The sequence below is a fragment of the Scyliorhinus canicula genome, chromosome 3, assembly GCF_902713615.1.
Source record: "Scyliorhinus canicula chromosome 3, sScyCan1.1, whole genome shotgun sequence".
Lineage (NCBI taxonomy): Eukaryota > Metazoa > Chordata > Chondrichthyes > Carcharhiniformes > Scyliorhinidae > Scyliorhinus > Scyliorhinus canicula.
Window position 1 is genome coordinate 109,977,772 of NC_052148.1, and position 18,715 is coordinate 109,996,486.

Here is an 18,715-nt window from a genome sequence, read left to right on the forward strand (position 1 = left end):
GTCCCAAACCTCAATATCTCTCACACCCTGCTTGGACAAAGGGTCACCTGGACTCAAAACACCAGCTCTTTTCTATCTCTACAGGTGCTGCCAGACCAGCTGAGATTTCCCAGCATTTTTTCTTTGGTCTCTCGCACTCAATCTTGCCAAAAAAACTATCCAACTTCCACGTGTCCTTGTTCGCACAATCAGAATCCACTGTCTCCCCGGCCAGTCTGTCCCATATATCCAACGGTATGTGTACTTAAGTTAAACATCTCTCTTCATCTTTCACATCTGAACCTGGGTCTGTACTCCTGATTACAACAACAATAATCGTTTATTGTCACAAGTAGGCTTGAATGAAGTTACTGTGAAAAGCCCCTAGTCGCAACATTTCGGCACCTGTTCGGGGAGGCCGGTACTGGAATTGAACCCGCGCTGCTGCCTTACTCTGCATCACAAGCCAGCTGTTTAGTCCACTGTGCTAAACCAGACCAGAGCTTATGGTTACATTAAATAGTTGATCAGTGTTTAATTTATCTAATTATGAGAACCACAAAAAATTTGATAAGGTAGCCACCGGATCTTTGCTTCTCTCAACAAATATTCCCTATTCCCTTAACCTATCCATCAGATCCTGAGATTAGTATGTTTAGTTGTGCTCTTTTGCACTTACTGAACCACCTTCCCAATTAAGGGACAATGACCAGAATTGTACACAGTACTCAAGCTGGTACTAAATCAGTACTTTATACAACTTGACCATTATTGAGTCCTGAAGGCTACAATGTGCCCAACCAGAGGATTGCGCCGGGCTTCAGTGGAACATTACAGCAGGCCAAGTCCCTGGCACATGGACATGAGACCAAGATGATGACCTTCATCGACTCTGACTTATGCCCTCAACCAATACAACCCAAACAGAAAGGAGAAGTAACTCTGAACCAACACAGAAAATAATAATTTTAATTCATATCAACCAATTATTGGCAAGTCCCTAAAGTTATTCTCTCACATGAAAAGCACTGTCCAATAAGTAGTTTTTAAAACAATTTATAGAAGGCATAAAAGAAAAATGTGTTTTAAAGTTAGTTCAAAAATAAAAGTTAATATATTCATAATTGAAGACATTACCTGTTCAGGATCATTTTCATCAGCAATTTCATTATTGGCCTGAAGAGATGTCTGCACATCAATAGTTCCAGCAGCAAAATCCTCTATTTCATCTTCTTCATTCTCATCCTCCCCACTACCATAATTTGTCAGCGCCTGAGTTTCTGCCTTCGACAGACCTAATGGTTACAATAAATTAGCAGAATCACCAATTTATCTTCCTTTTATGAATTGAGAAAAAATGTTTTGTTATGCTTTGGATGTACATTGTAATAAGTTAACCACAAACTCAAACAGCAACAGTCATTCAGGTTTTAGAGGTTCTCCGGCTGGACTTTTGGACATTTCAAGTTATACTCAACTATGTATTTTCTTTCCATAGACTAATGGTCCAAGATTTTATTTTTAAACACTCCTTCCCATTTAAAACTTTTAAAATGTCTTCTCAGAGTTCCCAAGGCTTCACCTCCATATTGTTCATTTCAGCCAAAGTATTTATCTAACTTAATGATCTCTGAAACATCTCTTCACCAATTTTACGTTAATATTCAGTTTTTGCGGGATATTTAATATAGCACCCGTCCAAGCTTTTCTTATATCAATCCCATACTCATTTATGATCTTGAAAGAAACCACTAAGTTTACGAAATTTGAACTCCGAGGTAACGGAAAGAATTAGTCCATAGCATTTAACGTTTTACATAGAACATACAGTGCAGAAAGAGGCCATTCGGCCCATCGAGTCCGCACCGACCCACTTAAGCCCTCATTTCCACCCTATCCCCATAACCCAATAACACCTCCTAACTATTTTTTGGACACTAAGGGCAATTTAGCGTGGCCAATCCACCTAACCTGCACATCTTTGGACTGTGGGAGGAAACCGGAGCACTGGGAGGAAACCCATGCAGACACGGGGAGAACGTGCAGACTCCACACAGACAGTGACCCAAGCCTGGAATCGAACCTCGGACCCTGGCGCTGTGAAGCCACAGTGCTAGCCACGTGTGCTACCATGCTGCAAACTTTTATTGTAGAAGAATTAAACAAAGTACTATTAATTTAATACTATATTTATTTTGTAAAAACAGAGATATTCGACCCAAAAATTTCAACAGACCACTTCCCATTCTGTTTATAATTCCATGCACGAGTTCCCTGATATATTATCTGGAGGTTTCCTTCACTTCCCCAGGACCAAACCAAGATGCGCCACAGTTCTTAGAAGTTCACTTTGACTATCCTCGGTGTTCCTGCTGCCCTCTGACATAGGCGATTTCTTGGGGTCCTTCTGCTAGCATTCAGCCACATGACCCTCAGCTCAAGCATGGGCCTCACTGCCCGCTTGCTCAGTGGTCCACAGCATCTATTTCCAAGCCATTTCAGCTGCAGATGTAAACATTGCCTGTTACAAAGCTACTCTAAGCTGACTAACTATTTCTAGGAGAAAACACACGGATTTTTAAAAAAAAAATTTAAAGTGCATAATTGTTTTCTTTCCAATTAAGGGACAATTTAGCGTGGCCAATCCACCGACCCTGAACATCTTTTGGGTTGTGGGAGTAAGACCCACGCAGACATGGGGAGAATGTGCAAACCCCACACGGACAGTGACCCGGGGCCAGTATCGAACCCGGTCCTTGGTGCCATGAGGCAGCAGTGGTAACCACTGCGCCACCATGCCATCCACTGAAAACACAAATAAACCCAAAAACAAAAATGCTTCCCTGCAATTCATCTCCAGTACAATGTTGCACACCTGGGATTCTCACATGGCGATTTCAATTAATCAACTTCAATCCCCAAAACCTATCCTATTATTTGAAAATATATGGATATTTATTTTCAGACTTTCTCTTGTTTATCAGTTGTTTTTCGAAATCTACCATTGATATGGGACCCATATGAACAATTTAAATAAACCCCTTATGAATATAACCGCAGACATCTCATCACCATTAAGACTCAAAGAGCTCACCTATTGTTCACCTGGTGTTTTCCAAATTGTAACTCTTACTTTTTAAATAAACACTTGTCATCCTTTGAATTGCAATTAGCTTAGGGGTGTTTACCAGTTTCTCAAACCCAAATTGTTACCATTTATTTTACATTTAAAAATTCAATTCCCAAAACATATGAATCATAAAATTAGGCATTTCTGCAATACTGTCATTTCAAAAGCATGAGCTTTGCATTAAATGAGATGATGGCACTAAGGGGTGGTCAGTTTCATAACATCAGGTTCGAAAGTTAATTCTTAATTTCCATAATCTACTAAAATAACACTTTCAGAATATTCTCTTCTAACATTCAATACACTATCTAGCTTAGGGAGAAGGACTGCTTCAGTACTGCACTGAACCTTGATTAGCTTGCTGAAATCTGTCATTGTGAAGCCATGTCATTCAGTTTGGAGACTTTCTTTGCTCTTTTCAGATTACAACATAGAAGTAGCTGCCATGTGATTTTATAAAGAAGAAAGATGACTTTCAATGGGAGCTAGAATGGCCCGTCAAACTCAAGGTATGATTCTGGCGATTTGGAATGAAAAACAAAAGTAATTTCAAACGGATGGACTAAAACCCAAACATGAAAAACTGTAACCGGCAACCTGTCAGGTGTTTGACAACAGCTTACTGGATGGCACACGAGGCTCCCCCAAAGTTTGTGCAGAATGCAAGGGGTTGAAAAAGTACATTTCCCCATTGAGTTATAGAAACATTTTACATGGAACGGGAACCTGGCTGACCTGGCCTTCATCTTAAATTCTGCACTCTGACGACGAGTTACTCTTGTTTCCTGCACTTCTCTGTACACAAATTTTGGATTTCAGGTGTCTGGTGAAAAACGTTTTAGTTTGTATAGGGGAAAAGGAGGTGGTCATCTGAACACACGTGCATCTCTTCCACAAGGGATCCTGACACTCTAATTTCTCTCGGAGGATGACAGCTATATCTTACCCACACAAAGCGTTACAACACATGAAGGAAAATGCTTATTTGACCTACTTAGCAGTTAAGATTCTGTTGATAAATTTCTTACTTATGGAGACACATTCTGCAGGCAATGCTTCACCGTCGATATCATCCTCATCTCTGTCAGACAAACCACCTTTCATTACCAGTTCAACTTCATTAGGTTCATTTGGTTTGTGATCATCTGCAACAGCTGTCTCACTTTCATCCTTGTCCTACAAAGTCAAAAATTAGTAGAAGAACTAGGTCTGCAAGCTTGAACATGAAAAGCCCACAAAAATCCACCAAGAAAATAATTAGTTGGAAAGTGAAGGCTAAAGCTACTGAAACAGTTTCAACAAAAAAATTGATAAGAAATCCAAACTTCTGAAATAATGTACTGATTTTGTGTCATATGTCATGGCAGCCGCAGGCAAAGCCATGTGTATCTAAAACGGTTTTTTTTTTTTAAATATAATTTTTATTGGAATTTTTTACAGAAAATATAAAACATAACGTCAAACAATGAAATGCAGATATCTTCCCCTCTCCGACCCAGACCCCCGAAAGCACCCTGTCGCTCACCCCCCTCGCGGGAAGCGAAGGGAATCCCTCCACCTGCCGCCTAGCAAATGCCTTTACCTGCAGATACCTGAACATGTTCCCCGGGGGAGCCCAAATTTCTCCTCCAACTCCCCCAGACTCGCAAACCTCCCATCAATAAACAGGTCCCTCAGCTGTCTGATGCCCGCTCTGTGCCAACCCTGAAATCCCCCATCAATGTCCCACGGGACGAACCTATGGTTCCCCCTTAACGGAGCATCCATCGAGCCCCCCACTTCTCCCCTATGTCGCCTCCACTGCCTCCAAATCTTGAGGGTAGCCGCCACCACCGGACTCATGGTATACCTCGTAGGAGGGAGCGGCCACGGCGCCGTTACCAGGGCCCCCAGGCTTGTATCTCCACAGGACGCCCTCTCCATCCGTTTCCATGCTGCCCCCTCCCCCTCCATTACCCACTTGCGCACCATCGACACATTGGCCGCCCAATAATACCCCGAGAGATTGGGTAACGCCAGCCCCCCCCCCCCCCCATCTCTACCCTGCTCCAAGAAGACCCTCTTCACCCTCGGGGTCCCATGCGCCCAAACAAAGCTCATGATGCTGCTAGTCACCCTTCTAAAAAAGGCCCTAGGGATAAAGATGGGCAAACACTGAAAAAGGAACAAGAACCTCGAGAGAACTGTCATTTTGACGGACTGCACTCTCCCCGCCAACGATAGCGGCACCATGTCCCACCTTTTAAATTCCTCCTCCATCTGCTCCACCAGCCTGGTAAAATTAAGCTTATGGAGAGTCCCCCAACTCCTGGCCACCTGCACCCCCAGGTATCTGAAACTCTTCACTGCCCTCTTAAATGGGAGTCTCCCAATTCCCTCCTCCTGATCACCCGGGTGTACTACAAATACCTCACTCTTGCCTAAATTTAACTTATAGCCCGAGAAGCCCCCAAATTCCGCTAACAGCTCCATCGCCCCTGGCATTCCCCCCTCTGGATCCGCCACATACAACAGCAGGTCGTCCGCATACAGTGATACCCGATGTTCCTCCCCACCCCGCACCAGACCCCTCCATCTCCCTGACTCCCTCAACGCCATAGCCAAAGGTTCAATAGCCAGTGCAAAGAGCAAGGGGGACAGGGGGCACCCCTGCCTGGACCCACGGTAGAGCCTAAAGTACTCCGATCTCCTTCCATTGGTAACTACACTTGCCATCAGAGCCGCGTAGAGCAGCCTCACCCATTTGATGAATCCCTCCCCGAATCCGAACCGCTCCAGCACCTCCCACAGGTACCCCCACTCAACTCTATCAAACGCTTTCTCCGCATCCAGCGCCACCACTATCTCAGCCTCCCCCTCCACTGCCGGCATCATAACAACATTTAGCAGTCTCCGCACATTCGTGTTGAGCTGCCGTCCCTTGACAAATCCTGTCTGATCCTCGTGTATCACCCCTGGCACACAGTCCTCTATCCTGGTGTCCAGGATCTTCGCCAGCAACTTAGCGTCAACATTGAGGAGCGAGATAGTCCTGTATGATCCACACTGCAAGGGGTCCTTATCCCGCTTCAGGATCAGAGAGATCAGTGCCCGCGACATTGTCGGGGGCAAAGCCCCCCCCTCCCATGCCTCATTGAAGGCTCGCACCAACAGGGGGCCCACCAGATCCGCATACTTTTTATAAAATTCCACCGGGAACCCGTCCGGTCCCGGCGCCTTACCTGACTGTATTTGTCCAATCCCCCTGACTGGCTCCTCCAACTCTATCGGCGCCCCCAGCCCCTCTACCAGCTCCTCTTGAACCCTTGGGAAACATAGCCTGTTCATGAAGCTCTCCATCCCCCCTCTCCCCATCGGAGGTTCTGACCGGTACAGTTCCTTGTAGAAGTCCCTAAAGACCCCATTTACTTCTGTCCCCTTCTGCACTACATTCCCACCCCTATCCGTCACTCCACCAATTTCCCTAGCCGCATCCCGCCTGCGGAGCTGATGCGCCAACATCCTGCTCACCTTCTCCCCATACTCATATACCGCGCCCTGCGACCTCCTCCACTGTGACTCCGCCTTTCTGGTGGTCAACAAGTCAAATTTGGCCTGCAAACTACGCCGTTCCCCCAGCAACCCCTCCTCCCGTGCCTCCGCGTATCTCCTGTCCACATCCAGGAGCTCCCTCACCAGTCTCTCCCTCTCCTTCCTCACCCTCCTTCCCCTATGGGCCCGGATGGAGATCAGCTCCCCCCGGATCACTGATTTCAGAGCCTCCCAGACCATCCCCACCCGGACCTCCCCCGTGTCGTTGGTATCCAGATTCCCCATAATACTTCCCCGGACCCTCCTACACACCTCCTCATCAGCCAGCATCCCCACATCCAAGCGCCAGAGCGGGCGCTGGTCCCGCGCCTCCCCCATCTCCAGATCAACCCAGTGCGGAGCATGGTCTGAAATCGCTATGGCCGAATACTCTGCATCCTGCACCTTCGGGATCAATCCCCTGCTCAGGACGAAAAAAATCTATTCGGGAATAGACCCTATGGACATGGGAGAAAAAGGAATACTCCCGCGCTCTCGGCCTCCCAAACCTCCAGGGATCCACCCATCTGGTTCATAAACCCCCTCAGCACTTTGGCTGCCGCCGGTCTCCTACCCGTCCTTGAACTGGACCGGTCCAGTGGGGGATCCAGCACTGTGTTAAAGTCTCCCCCCATGATCAGGCCCCCTGCCTCCAGGTCCGGGATGCGGCCCAACAAGCGCCTCATGAAGCCGGCATCATCCCAATTCGGGGCATATACATTAACCAGCACCACCTTCACTCCCTGCAGCCTACCCTTCACCATAATATATCTGCCCTCCTTGTCCGACACCACCTCAGCCGCCTCGAACGCCACCCTCTTACCCACCAGAATCGCAACCCCCCGGTTCTTCGCGTCCAATCCGGAGTGAAAAACCTGCCCCACCCACCCCTTCCTCAGACGAACGTGGTCCGCCACCTTCAAGTGGGTCTCCTGGAGCATAGCCACGTCCGCCTTCAGCCCCTTCAGATGAGAAAATACCCTAGCTCTCTTAACCGGCCCATTCTGCCCCCTCATGTTCCAGGTAATCAGCCGGATCAGAGGGCACCCTGCCCCTCTCCCCCGCCGGCTAGCCATAGCTTATCGACTGCTCGCCCCAGGCCAGCTCTAAAACGGTTTTTAAAACATCAACTATACTGTAGGTGATTACTTCAATAAAACATGAAAAAATCATTTAAAAATAAACAATAACTGCAATGTGCTGAAATCTGCACAGGTAGAGTATCCTTTATCCATAAATCTGAAAACCGAACACATCCAAAAAACACACTTTTTTGAATCTCATCAACCATTAGTTGTCTGCAAAGTCTGTGACCTCGCTGAACAGTTATTGTTCAGTGGTATATCTTTCCAGACATTTTATTTACTTTAGACTATAGGTAGCCTGGGCTTTGGCCACTCTATGTAAGCAGGCCGAGGCTTATATGTGGTATCCAAAAAACAAAATAATATCAAATCCAGAACGGATTTTGGTTAAAAGATACTCAACCTGTAGGGACGTTCCACTATCTTTTACAATAGTCAGGCTTACTTTGTCTTCATCTTCAATCTCTTCTGCAGAAGAACCATTCTCTTTAAAATGTTGTTTCTCCTGCAAAAAGACAATAGGCTATAAAAGAGCTTTCACATCAACAATGTAACAACATTTCATGCTAGTTATCTGTAAAATATTCACTTCATTATCCCTTTGCATATCTAGTGTCAAAAGTTCGAGTAAAATAAGTTTCACATTTTCAAAATAAAATCTTACCTTTAGATGACATAATCTGCACTAGTCCATTATTCTCAGTTTGATCATTCTCTTATTCTAACTATTACAATATCTACTATCAAATGCAAAACATTTTCTAGTCTGACTTAGAATTTAGTTACACAAAATATTCAACAAAATACACACTTGCAAATATTGATAACATATGTAAACATGAACATATTACCACACCTCAGTTGTATAACGCTGTTTAAAAGATGCCACTTCCTTCAATCTTTTGCATCTTTGCTTTGCTGCCACACTGCTGTTATCCAAATCTTGCATTAGTCTGAAGAATGCAAGCTCATTGAACAGAATCTCTGAAATCTCCACCAACAAATCCTCCCCACATTCTTTGAGTTTTCTGCCAGCAAACTTCGCCAGAGAATCCTACATGAACAAAGTCAAAGTTTCAACCTCAGAACTTGGGAGCAAAAGTCATCTATTTATTTGATCATGGCTGATCTGTAGATCAACTCTATTTAAGCATAGAGTCCCATCGCGCTTGGTACCCGAAACAGACCAGAACTCGATCAATCTCAAGTGTTGAAATTTTCATTTCATACTGCACCCATAAATCTATGCCAAGGAGTTCCAGATATCAGTGATCCTTTTTGTGAGAAAATACTTCCTTATTTCACCCCCGGTGACCTTGCTTTAATTTTATCATGTCTGCTTCTGAACTGCTGCACCAAACAGTTTCACTGTTTCTACCATATTGGATCTGCTAATCATTTTATATATCTTGATTCAATCACCCCCTGTTCTTCAAAATTTAAGAAATATAAACTATATTTATCCAATCTTCCTGTACAATTTAATTCTTAATCCTTAGTATCATGCTAATGAGTTTGCATTGCAAGCCAATTGATTATTCCCGAAGTTCAGTGCCCAAAAATGCAGACCCCCAGATGGCATCTGACCAAGGCTCCATACAAGTGAAGCATCTCATCCTTATTTTTGAATTCTAATCCCCTTTAGATAAAGGCCATCAATATTATTAGCACTTTGATTACTTAACATACTTCTGCCCGAGTTTTTAATTGTCTGTATACTGGATGCCCAAATGCACTTTTTCTTTGTCAGCTCCAGCCAAGAAACTATTCAGATTTTAATGTCAGATCTGAACTGCATGATTTTACAGTTCCCATATTTAATGGATCAGATCAAAGCTCTGCAGTCCTGCCACACACAATCATGAATGGAATTGGAAAATTAAAGCTGATAAGGCTGCAAAAACATTCCTGTTCTCAGTGATGGTGGAGCCCAGCAAGTCAGTGCAAAAGACAAGTCTGAATCATTCTGCAGCTCTGATGGAACTCAAGACCTGAAACTTTAGCTATTTCTCTGTCTACAGATGTTGCCAGACCTGCTGAGCATCTCTCTTTTAAAAAAAAGTATTAGGTTTTGTTTGGCGTACATAAATATAAATACAAACAGAACAGTTACGCATGAGCGCACAGGGAATACCATTAGAGTTATTTACATTGAGATTCGTTTTAACTATTTACATGAATATATCAGTTTCCCCATTTCATTCTTTTGTCCTTTCCTCAGTGTTTGTTGTGGCAGTTGTGGTGCCCCGTGTGTTGCTCCCTTCCAGTTTTCCCCTCTCCCTTTCTCCCCCCTTGTTCTTACTCCTGCCCTCCCCTCCCTTGTGTCCCCGGCTCTCCGGCTCTCAAACAACCCTGCTGGGTTTGGTTGAATTTCTTGTTTCCCTGACCCCCACCGCTTCCCCCGCCTTTCTTCCCTTCTGTGTCATGGCAACTCTTTCTTGCTCCTTGGCTACCTAGTTATTGGCGACAAAAAGATCTTGGAACAACCGGGTGAATGGCTCCCACGTTCTATGGAAGCACTCTTACGCCCCACAGATGGCGAATTTGATTTTCTCTGTTTGAAAAAATTCTAACAGGTCGGACAGCTAGTCTGCAGCTTTAGGCGGCGCTGTTGACCACCTGCTGAGCAGGATTCTCCAGCAGGCGATCAGAGAGGAAAGGCAAGGGCGTCGGCCCGCCTGCCCAAGAAGAGCTCTGGCTGTTCTGATACCTCGAAGACTGCCACTCTTGGGCATTGCTCTACCCTCATCCCCCCACTTTGGACATTGCCTTGAAGAAGGCTGTCCAGTACCCAACAAGTCTGGGGAAAGACCAGAACACGTGGGTGTGGTTGGCCAGGATCCTTGGCACCGTTCACATCTGTCCTCCACCTCCGGGAAGAACCTGCTCATTCGGGTTCTGGTCAAGTGGGCTCTGTGTACCACTTTTAGCTGCGTTAGATGAAGCCTCGTGCATGTGGAGGAAGAGTTGATCCTGTGTAGTGCTCCGCTCTAGAGCAGTGTTTTTCAAACTTTTTTTCCGGGGACCCAGTTTTACCAACCCTCGCGACCCACGCTGGCCGACCCTCGCGACCCACGCCGGCCGACCCTCGCGACCCACGCCGGCCGACCATCGCGACCCACGCCGACCAACCTTCGCGACCCACCATTTTCTCTAACCTTGGGCGAAATTCTCCGACCCCCAGCAGGGTCGGAGAATCGCCTGGGGCCGCCGAAAATCCCACCCCCGCCGTGGCAGAGATTCTCCGCCACCCGGGAATTGGCGGGGGCGGGAATCACGCCACTCCGATCGGCGAGGCCCCTGCGCCGATTCTCCGGCCCGGATGGGCCGAAGTCCCGCCGCTGGGAGGCCTCTCCCGCCGCCGAGGTTTGAACCACCTCTGGTGGCGGCGGGATCGGCGCCGCGACCGGGCCCCCGGGGTCCTGATGGGGTGGCGCGGGGAGATCGGACCCCAGGGGGGTGCCCCCTCGGTGGCCAGGCCCGCGATCGGGGCCCCCCGCTCAGACTCCGGGCCAGTGCCCTGGGTGCACTCTTTCTCCTCCGCCGCCATGGAGGAAGCGGAAGAGGAAGGGAAACCCACATCGCGCATACGCCGGTGGTGACGTCACCGATGGCGCATGCGCCGACCGGCGAAAGCCTTTCGTCCAGCCCCACTGCCGGGCCTGAAAGGCCGCTGGTGCCGGTTTTTGCGCCAGTCATCTGGTGCCAACTGCTCCGGCGCGGGGCTAGCCCCCAAAGGTGCGGAGAATTTCCCACCTTTGGGGAGGCCCGACCCCGGAGTGGTTGGCGCCACTCCCCTACGCCAGGACCCCCTGTCACGCCGGGTAGGGGAGAATCCCGCCCCTTGTTTGCTGCTGACAAAATGGAGAAAATGGTTTTGGATTCCTTTGGCCCTCATACATGCTCCTCCAATGGAACCGGTATCGGAAAGTATGGAGTTTCCATCTGTCCAAAGTTCAGCTCCACAGCACAATTGAGGCACAGAACATGTGGAAATAAGGCTCTGTCAGCGAGACTCTCTTTCCCAATCTTAAATACGACACCCAGAATTTCTGGCAGGCCTTTTTAAATGGCAGGTCCTCCAACTCTGACCCTCCCCCTTGCGGGTTCACCGGTAAGATCTTGCTTTTGTTCATGTTGAGTTTGTAGCCCGAGTAGGCTCCAAACTCTTTCAAGAGCACCATGATTCCTTCCTTGCTGCTTCGCGGGTCCGAGATGTGGAGGAGCAGGTCATCTGCAGAGAGCAGGTCATCTGTGCTCGCTGTCTCCTCTTCGGATGCCCATCCAATTCTTTGCCGCTCTGAACACGATCGCTAGTGGCTCTATCGCTCAGGCAAACAATAGCAAGGATGACAGGCACCCTGCTTCGTGCCCATGTGCAGCTGTAAGTACTTAAAGCTGGTGGTGTTTGTCTGTATGCTTGCTGTGACACAGGAGTTTCACCCAGGCGGTGAACCCTGTTCCAAGCCCGAACCGCTCCAGTACCTCGGAGGTACTTCCATTTGACTCTGTTGAAGGCCTATTCAGCGTCCAGTGAGTCGGTCACCTCAGGTGTTCTTTCCCCGGATGGGGTCATGATCTTGTTCAGCAGGCGTCTAATGTTCGAAGTTAGCTGTCCACCTTTGACAAAAACTCGTTTGGTCCTCTGCAACCACCTCCGGCATGCATTCCTCTTGCCTTTTGACTGGGATTTTGGCATTGATCTTTAGTAACGAGATAGGTCTGTTGGAATTGCACTCTTTTGGGTCTCTGTATTTTTTTAGGTATCAGCGAGATTGAGGCTTGTGCCAGCGTCGGCAGCAATGTGCCTCTCACCATCTCCCGCAGGTGCAGGGCCAGTGCTGTCGCAAATCTTTTGTCAAAGTCTGCTGGGAAACTGTCCGGTCCCGGCGTCTTCCCCACACCTGCATGGAGCTAAAGCTCTCCATGACCTCTTCCAGTTCTAGCGGTGCTTCCAGGTCCCATTTCCAGTCCTCCCCCACGACCAGCATGTCCAGTCCATCAAGGTACCGAGTCCCAAGCTGGGGGCTCTGAGGTGGACAGCCCCTGGTAGAAGGTCTCAAAGGCTTTGTTGACCTTGTCTGGATCCGTTAATAGTGTGCCTCCACTATCCCTAATGTGTGCAATCTCCCTTGTTGTAGACTGCTTTCCCAGCTGGTGTGCCAACAGACGGCTGGCCTCGTCTCCATATATGGTCCCTCATGCCTCGTGGAGAGCAGGTCAAAGTTTGCCTGTACCCTTTTTCTCTCTGCCAGCTCAACGGTCAGGGCCTCGGAGCATCGTTGGCCCACCTCCAGTATGGAGTCAACTAGCTGTTGCCCAGCAATCCTCTCTTCCCTGTCTCTTCACGCTTTAAAAGTGATAATTTCTCCCCTGATCACAGCCTTTAGTGCCTCCCAGAACATGAAGGGTGAGACCTCCCCATTCTGGTTGTTAGAGTATACTTGTCTATGGCCTGTGATATTTTCTCCGAAAAAGCCTCGTCGACCAGTAGGGCTGTGTCCAATCTCCATGAGGGGTGATGGGTACTACCTGCCTCCATCCTCACATCTATGTCATGTGGAGCGTGGTCGAACATTACGATCGCGGAGTATTCCGCCCTAAACAGCACTGGAAGCACCAAATTCCCTACTACAAAGAAATTGATCCAGGAATAGATGTTGTGTACTTGTGAGAATGCAGAGTACTTTTGCCATGTTGGAGGTCTTTCGTGTACTGGGGTTTGACCTGTCCGTCCATGGGTCCTGCACACAGTTTTTTTTTTTTTTAAATTTAGAGTACCCAATTATTTTTTCCAATTAAGGGGCAATTTAGCGTGGCCAATCCACCTATCCTGCACATCTTTGGGTTGTGGGGGTGAAACCCACGCAGACACGGGGAGAATGTGCAAACTCCTCACGGACAGTGACCCAGAGCCGGGATTCGAACCCGGGTCCTCAGCGCCGTAGGCAGCAATGCTAACCACTGTGCCACCGTGCTGCCCTGGTCCTGCACACAGTTAAAGTTCCCTCCCATGATCAGTCGGAGTATCCATGTTGGGGATTTCCACCATGGTCTTCTTGCTTTTCACAGTAACTTCATTTGAGGCCTACTTGTGACAATAAGCATTTTCATTTCATTAAACCAGGGTCTGGTTTAGCACAGTGGGCTAAACAGCTGGCTTGTAATGTAGAACAAGGCCAGCAGTGCTGGTTTAATCCCCGTACCAGCCTCCCTGAACAGGCGGCGGAATATGGCGACTCGGGGCTTTTCACAGCAACTACATTGAAGCCTACTTGTGACAATAAGCGATTTTTGTCATTATTATAAACTTCGTATCGTCCCAGTTGGGAGCGTACATGCTAACGAGGACTACCGATGCCCTGTCCAGGACACCGCTGACCAGGACGTGTCGCCCCCCCACCCGCCTCACCGGGTCCGTAACCATCTTTGCGCCATAAACATTGTCCTTTTATTCTACCCCCCCCAGCCCTCATCCCGTAGCAGGAAAGGTGGGTCTGTCCCACCCAACCCTTCCTTATCCGCAGTCGGTCCTTCTCCCTCAGGTGTATCTCCAGGAGGAAGACTATGTCAGCTTTTATTTTCTACAAGTGGGTGATCATAAGAACAAGGAGTAGGCCATTTGGCCCCTCGAGCCTGCTCCACCATTCAATGAGATCATGGCCGATCTTTTGTGGACTCAGCTCCACTTTCCGGCCCGAACACCATACCCTTAATCTCTTTATTCTTCAAAAAACTATCTATCTTTACCTTAAAAACATTTAATGAAGGAGACTCAACTGCTTTACTGGGCAAGGAATTCCATAGATTCACAACCCTTTGGGTGAAGAAGTTCCTCCTAAACTCAGTCCTAAATCTACTTCCCCTTATTTTGAGGCTATGCCCCCCAGTTCTGCTTTCACCTGCCAGTGGAAACAACCTGCCCGTATCTATCCTATCTATTCCCTTCATAATTTTATATGTTTCTATAAGATCCCCCCTCATCCTGCTAAATTCCAACGAGTACAGTCCCAGTCTACTTAACCTCTCCTCGTAATCCAACCCCATCAGCTCTGGGATTAACCTAGTGAAGCTTCTCTGCACACCCTCCAGTGCCAGAATGTCCTTTCTCAAGTAAGCAGACCAAAGGTGTGGCCTCACTAACACCTTATACAATTGCAGCATAACCTCCCTAGTCTTAAACTCCATCCCTCTAGCAATGAAGATTGCATTTGCCTTCTTAATCACCTGTTGCACCTGTAAACCAACTTTCTGTGACTCATGCACTAGCACACCCAGGTCTCTCTGCACAGCAGAATGCTTTTAATATTTTATCATTTAAATAATAATCCCGTTTGCTGTTATTCCTACCAAAATGGATAACCTCACATTTGTCAACATAGTATTCCATCTGCCAGACCCTAGCCCATTCACTTAACCTATCCAAATCCCTCTGCAGACTTACAGTATCCTCTGCACTTTTCGCTTTACCACTTACCTTAGTGTCATCTGCAAACTTGGACACATTGCCCTTCTCCAAATCATCTATGTAAATTGTGAACAATTGTGGGCCCAACACGGATCCCTGAGGGACACCACTAGCTACTGATTGCCAACCAGAGAAACAACCATTAATCCCCACTCTTTGCTTTCTATTAATTAACCAATCCTCTATCCATGCTACTACTTTACCCTTAATGCCATGCATCTTTATCTTATGCAGCAACCTTTTGTGTGGCACCTTGTCAAAGGCTTTCTGAAAATCCAGATATACCATATCCATTGGCTCCCCGTTATCTACTGCACTGGTAATGTCCTCAGAAAATTCCACTAAATTAGTTAGGCACGACCTGCCCTTTATGAACCCATGCTGCGTCTGCCCAATGGGACAATTTCTATCCAGATGCCTCGCTATTTCTTCCTTGATGATAGATTCCAGCATCTTCCCTACTACTGAAGTTAAGCTCACTGGCCTATAATTACCCATTCTCTGCCTACCTCCTTTTTTAAACAGTGGTGTCACGTTTGCTAATTTCCAATCCGCCAGGACCACCTCAGGGTCTAGTGGATTTTGGTAAATTTTCACTAGTGCATTTGCAATTTCCCTAGCCATCTCTTTTAGCACTCTGGGGTGCATTCCATCAGGGCCAGGAGACTTGTCCACCTTTAGCCCCATTAGCTTGCCCATCACTGCCTCCTTAGTGATAACAATCCTCTCAAGGTCCTCACCTGTCATAGCCTCATTTCTATCAGTCACTGGCATGTTATTTGTGTCTTCCACTGTGAAGACTGACCCAAAAAACCTGTTCAGTTCCTCAGCCATTTCCTCATCTCCCATTATTAAAACTCCCTTCTCATCCTCTAAAGGACCAATATTTACCTTAGCCACTCTTTTTTGTTTTATATATTTGTAGAAACTTTTACTGTCTGTTTTTATATTCTGAACAAGTTTACTCTCATAATCTAATTACTATTCTTTATAGCTTTTTTAGTAGCTTTCTGTTGCCCCCTAAAGATTTCCCAGTCCTCTAGTCTCCCACTAACCTTTGCCACTTTGTCTGCTTTTTCCTTCAATTTGATACTCTCCCTTATTTCCTTAGATATCCACGGTCGATTTTCCCTCTTTCTACCGTCCTCCTTTTTGTTGGTATAAACCTTTGCTGAGCACTGAAAAATCACTTGGAAGGTTCTCCACTGTTCCTCAACTGTTGCACCATAAAGTCTTTGCTCCCAGTCTACCGTGGCTAGTTCTTCTCTCATCCCATTGTAATCTCCTTTGTTTAAGCACAAAAAACTAGTATTTGATTTTACCTTCTCACCCTCTGTAGTGATCCTCGCCTGAGTGTGTACAGAAGGGGCTGATGGGAAATGGAAGTACCACCAGGGGGCAGCACGGGGACATATAAGAGTGACACCGAAGGCCCGCCCTCGCTCACTTTGGCTGGAGAGGCAGGGGAGCAGGACAGGACGGAAGTTGAGCTCAGGGCTGCAAGTGGTTAGGCCTAGTTGCAGAGCATAGAAAAGCAGTATCTTTACAAGTGCCATTCTGTAAGTAAAAGCTAACGAAGTAATTTATTGTGGAGCACAATAAACCATCCTTCAACTGCTGAACGACTTCTAGCATTCTTTTAAGAAACGTAACACCCTCCATCTGTATTTTAAATTCCACCATATTGTGATCGCTCCTTCCGAGAGGATCCCCTAACTATGAGATCATGAATCAATCCTGTTTCATTACACAGGACAAGATCTAGGACCGCTTGTTCCCTCGTAGGTTCCATTACATACTGTTCTAGGAAACTATCGCGGATACATTCTATAAACTCCTCCTCAAGGCTGCCTTGACGGACCTGGTTAAACCAATCGACATGTAGATTAAAATCCCCCATGATAACTGCTGTACCATTTCTACATGCATCAGTTATTTCTTTGTTTATTGCCTGCCCCACCACAACGTTACTACTTGGTGGCCTATAGACTACTCCTATCAGTGACTTTTTCACCTTACTATTCCTGATTTCCACCCAAATGGATTCAACCTTATCCTCCATAGCACCGATGTCATCCCCTACTATTGCCCAGATGTCATCCTTAAATAACAGAGCTATACCACCTCCCTTACCATCCACTCTGTCCTTCCGAATAGTTTGATACCCTTTAACCATGACATCCTTTAACCATGTTTCAGTGATGGCCACTAAATCATAGTCATTCACGATGATTTGCGCCATCAACTCATTTACTTGATTCTGAATACTACGAGCATTCAGGTAAAGTACACATGTTGTTTTTTTTTTAACCTCTGTTTTGAATCATCTCCAGTTTTATTCCTTTTAATATTACTGGGCCTATTCACTGAGCTCCCCTCAGTCACAGTACCTTGTACTGTCGCCCTTTTTGATTTTTGACTTTGGCTTCTCTGCCCTACACTTTCCCCCTTACTTCCTTTAGCTTCTGTCCCTGTTTTACTACCTTACAACTTCCTGCATCGGTTCCTTCTGGGCCATTAAATCCTCTGATGTTTTAGGTAACTATCCTGATTTTGTCCCCCCGCTCCTGTGGGATTAACTAATTTGCCTCGTGGATGTGCCTCTGCACTTCGGGGTTTCCCTTTGTTAGGGGGTCGTCCAAAATGGTCATAATCATTGTTCTCCCCATGCAGTCAGGCCCCTGCACCCCGGGGATTGCCTTGGTCCAGGGGGCATCCAACATGGCCGCCAAGTGTGCGCTCGCCACGTAGATAAGGTGGCTGCTTACAGCGCTATTTTGTTCCAAGTTGCCACGCTTGGCCTGCTGTAGCCAACCTAATGCCTTCCATCTTTCCTTGCCTATTTCTTATTTACCCAGTCCCCTTCCTCACCTAGCGCACTCCCCCCTTTTCCCCTGCTTTTTTCCCCCCACGTGCCTCCCTGTCATCTGCCCCCCACCCACCAGACGCCTTCCCCTTTGCTGGGGGCGCGCTGTGGCCTCTTTCCTTCTCATGAGTCCTGGTGCTATCTACCTCACGAGTGTGGTGGCTTCCCTCCCGGGAGTTACTGTACTACATTCCCTCGCACATTCTCTGGACTCTTGCCCACTCTATCCTGTCTTACCCTGTACTTGTCTGAACGCAGCTCATCTTTCCCTCTTTCGCTACTTTCATTTTCCAAAACGAGGCCAGCTCTCCCGCATAACGTGATCTCTATAGCGGCGGTTTGGTGTTGGCTATGCAGGCAATGGTTGGGGGTGGTGGTGGTGGGAGCTCGTGTCTCCCCACCCCCATATTAGAATGTTGCATTGTTACAGTCCCGCTCTGTGGGCTCCTCATCACTTCCCCTGTTGCTGCATTTCCAGCAGGGACCTCCGCAGGGACTGTAAAGTTGTGTTCTTCAGCATTCTAAATCTAACGCCGTTCTTGTACAGCTCGGCCTTTGCTTTGTTGAATTCAGCCCGGCTCTTGGCCAAGTCGGCCCCAATGCCCTGGTATATCCAG

General features: G+C 47.2%; 1 protein-coding gene across 8 annotated transcripts in view; it reads right to left on the reverse strand.

The window, feature by feature from the left end:
• pcm1 (pericentriolar material 1) overlaps positions 1 to 18,715 on the reverse strand; it is a 263,929-nt gene that overhangs the window by 18,173 nt on the left and 227,041 nt on the right. For all 8 annotated transcript variants that reach the window (XM_038791084.1, XM_038791089.1, XM_038791083.1 and 5 more), the window contains 4 exons: positions 8,621 to 8,818; positions 8,210 to 8,269; positions 4,138 to 4,285; positions 1,117 to 1,274 (listed from right to left, as the gene is read on the reverse strand). In XM_038791084.1, the coding sequence (XP_038647012.1) occupies positions 1,117 to 1,274; positions 4,138 to 4,285; positions 8,210 to 8,269; positions 8,621 to 8,818 (564 nt within the window). The remainder of the gene's footprint in view (positions 1 to 1,116; positions 1,275 to 4,137; positions 4,286 to 8,209; positions 8,270 to 8,620; positions 8,819 to 18,715) is intronic.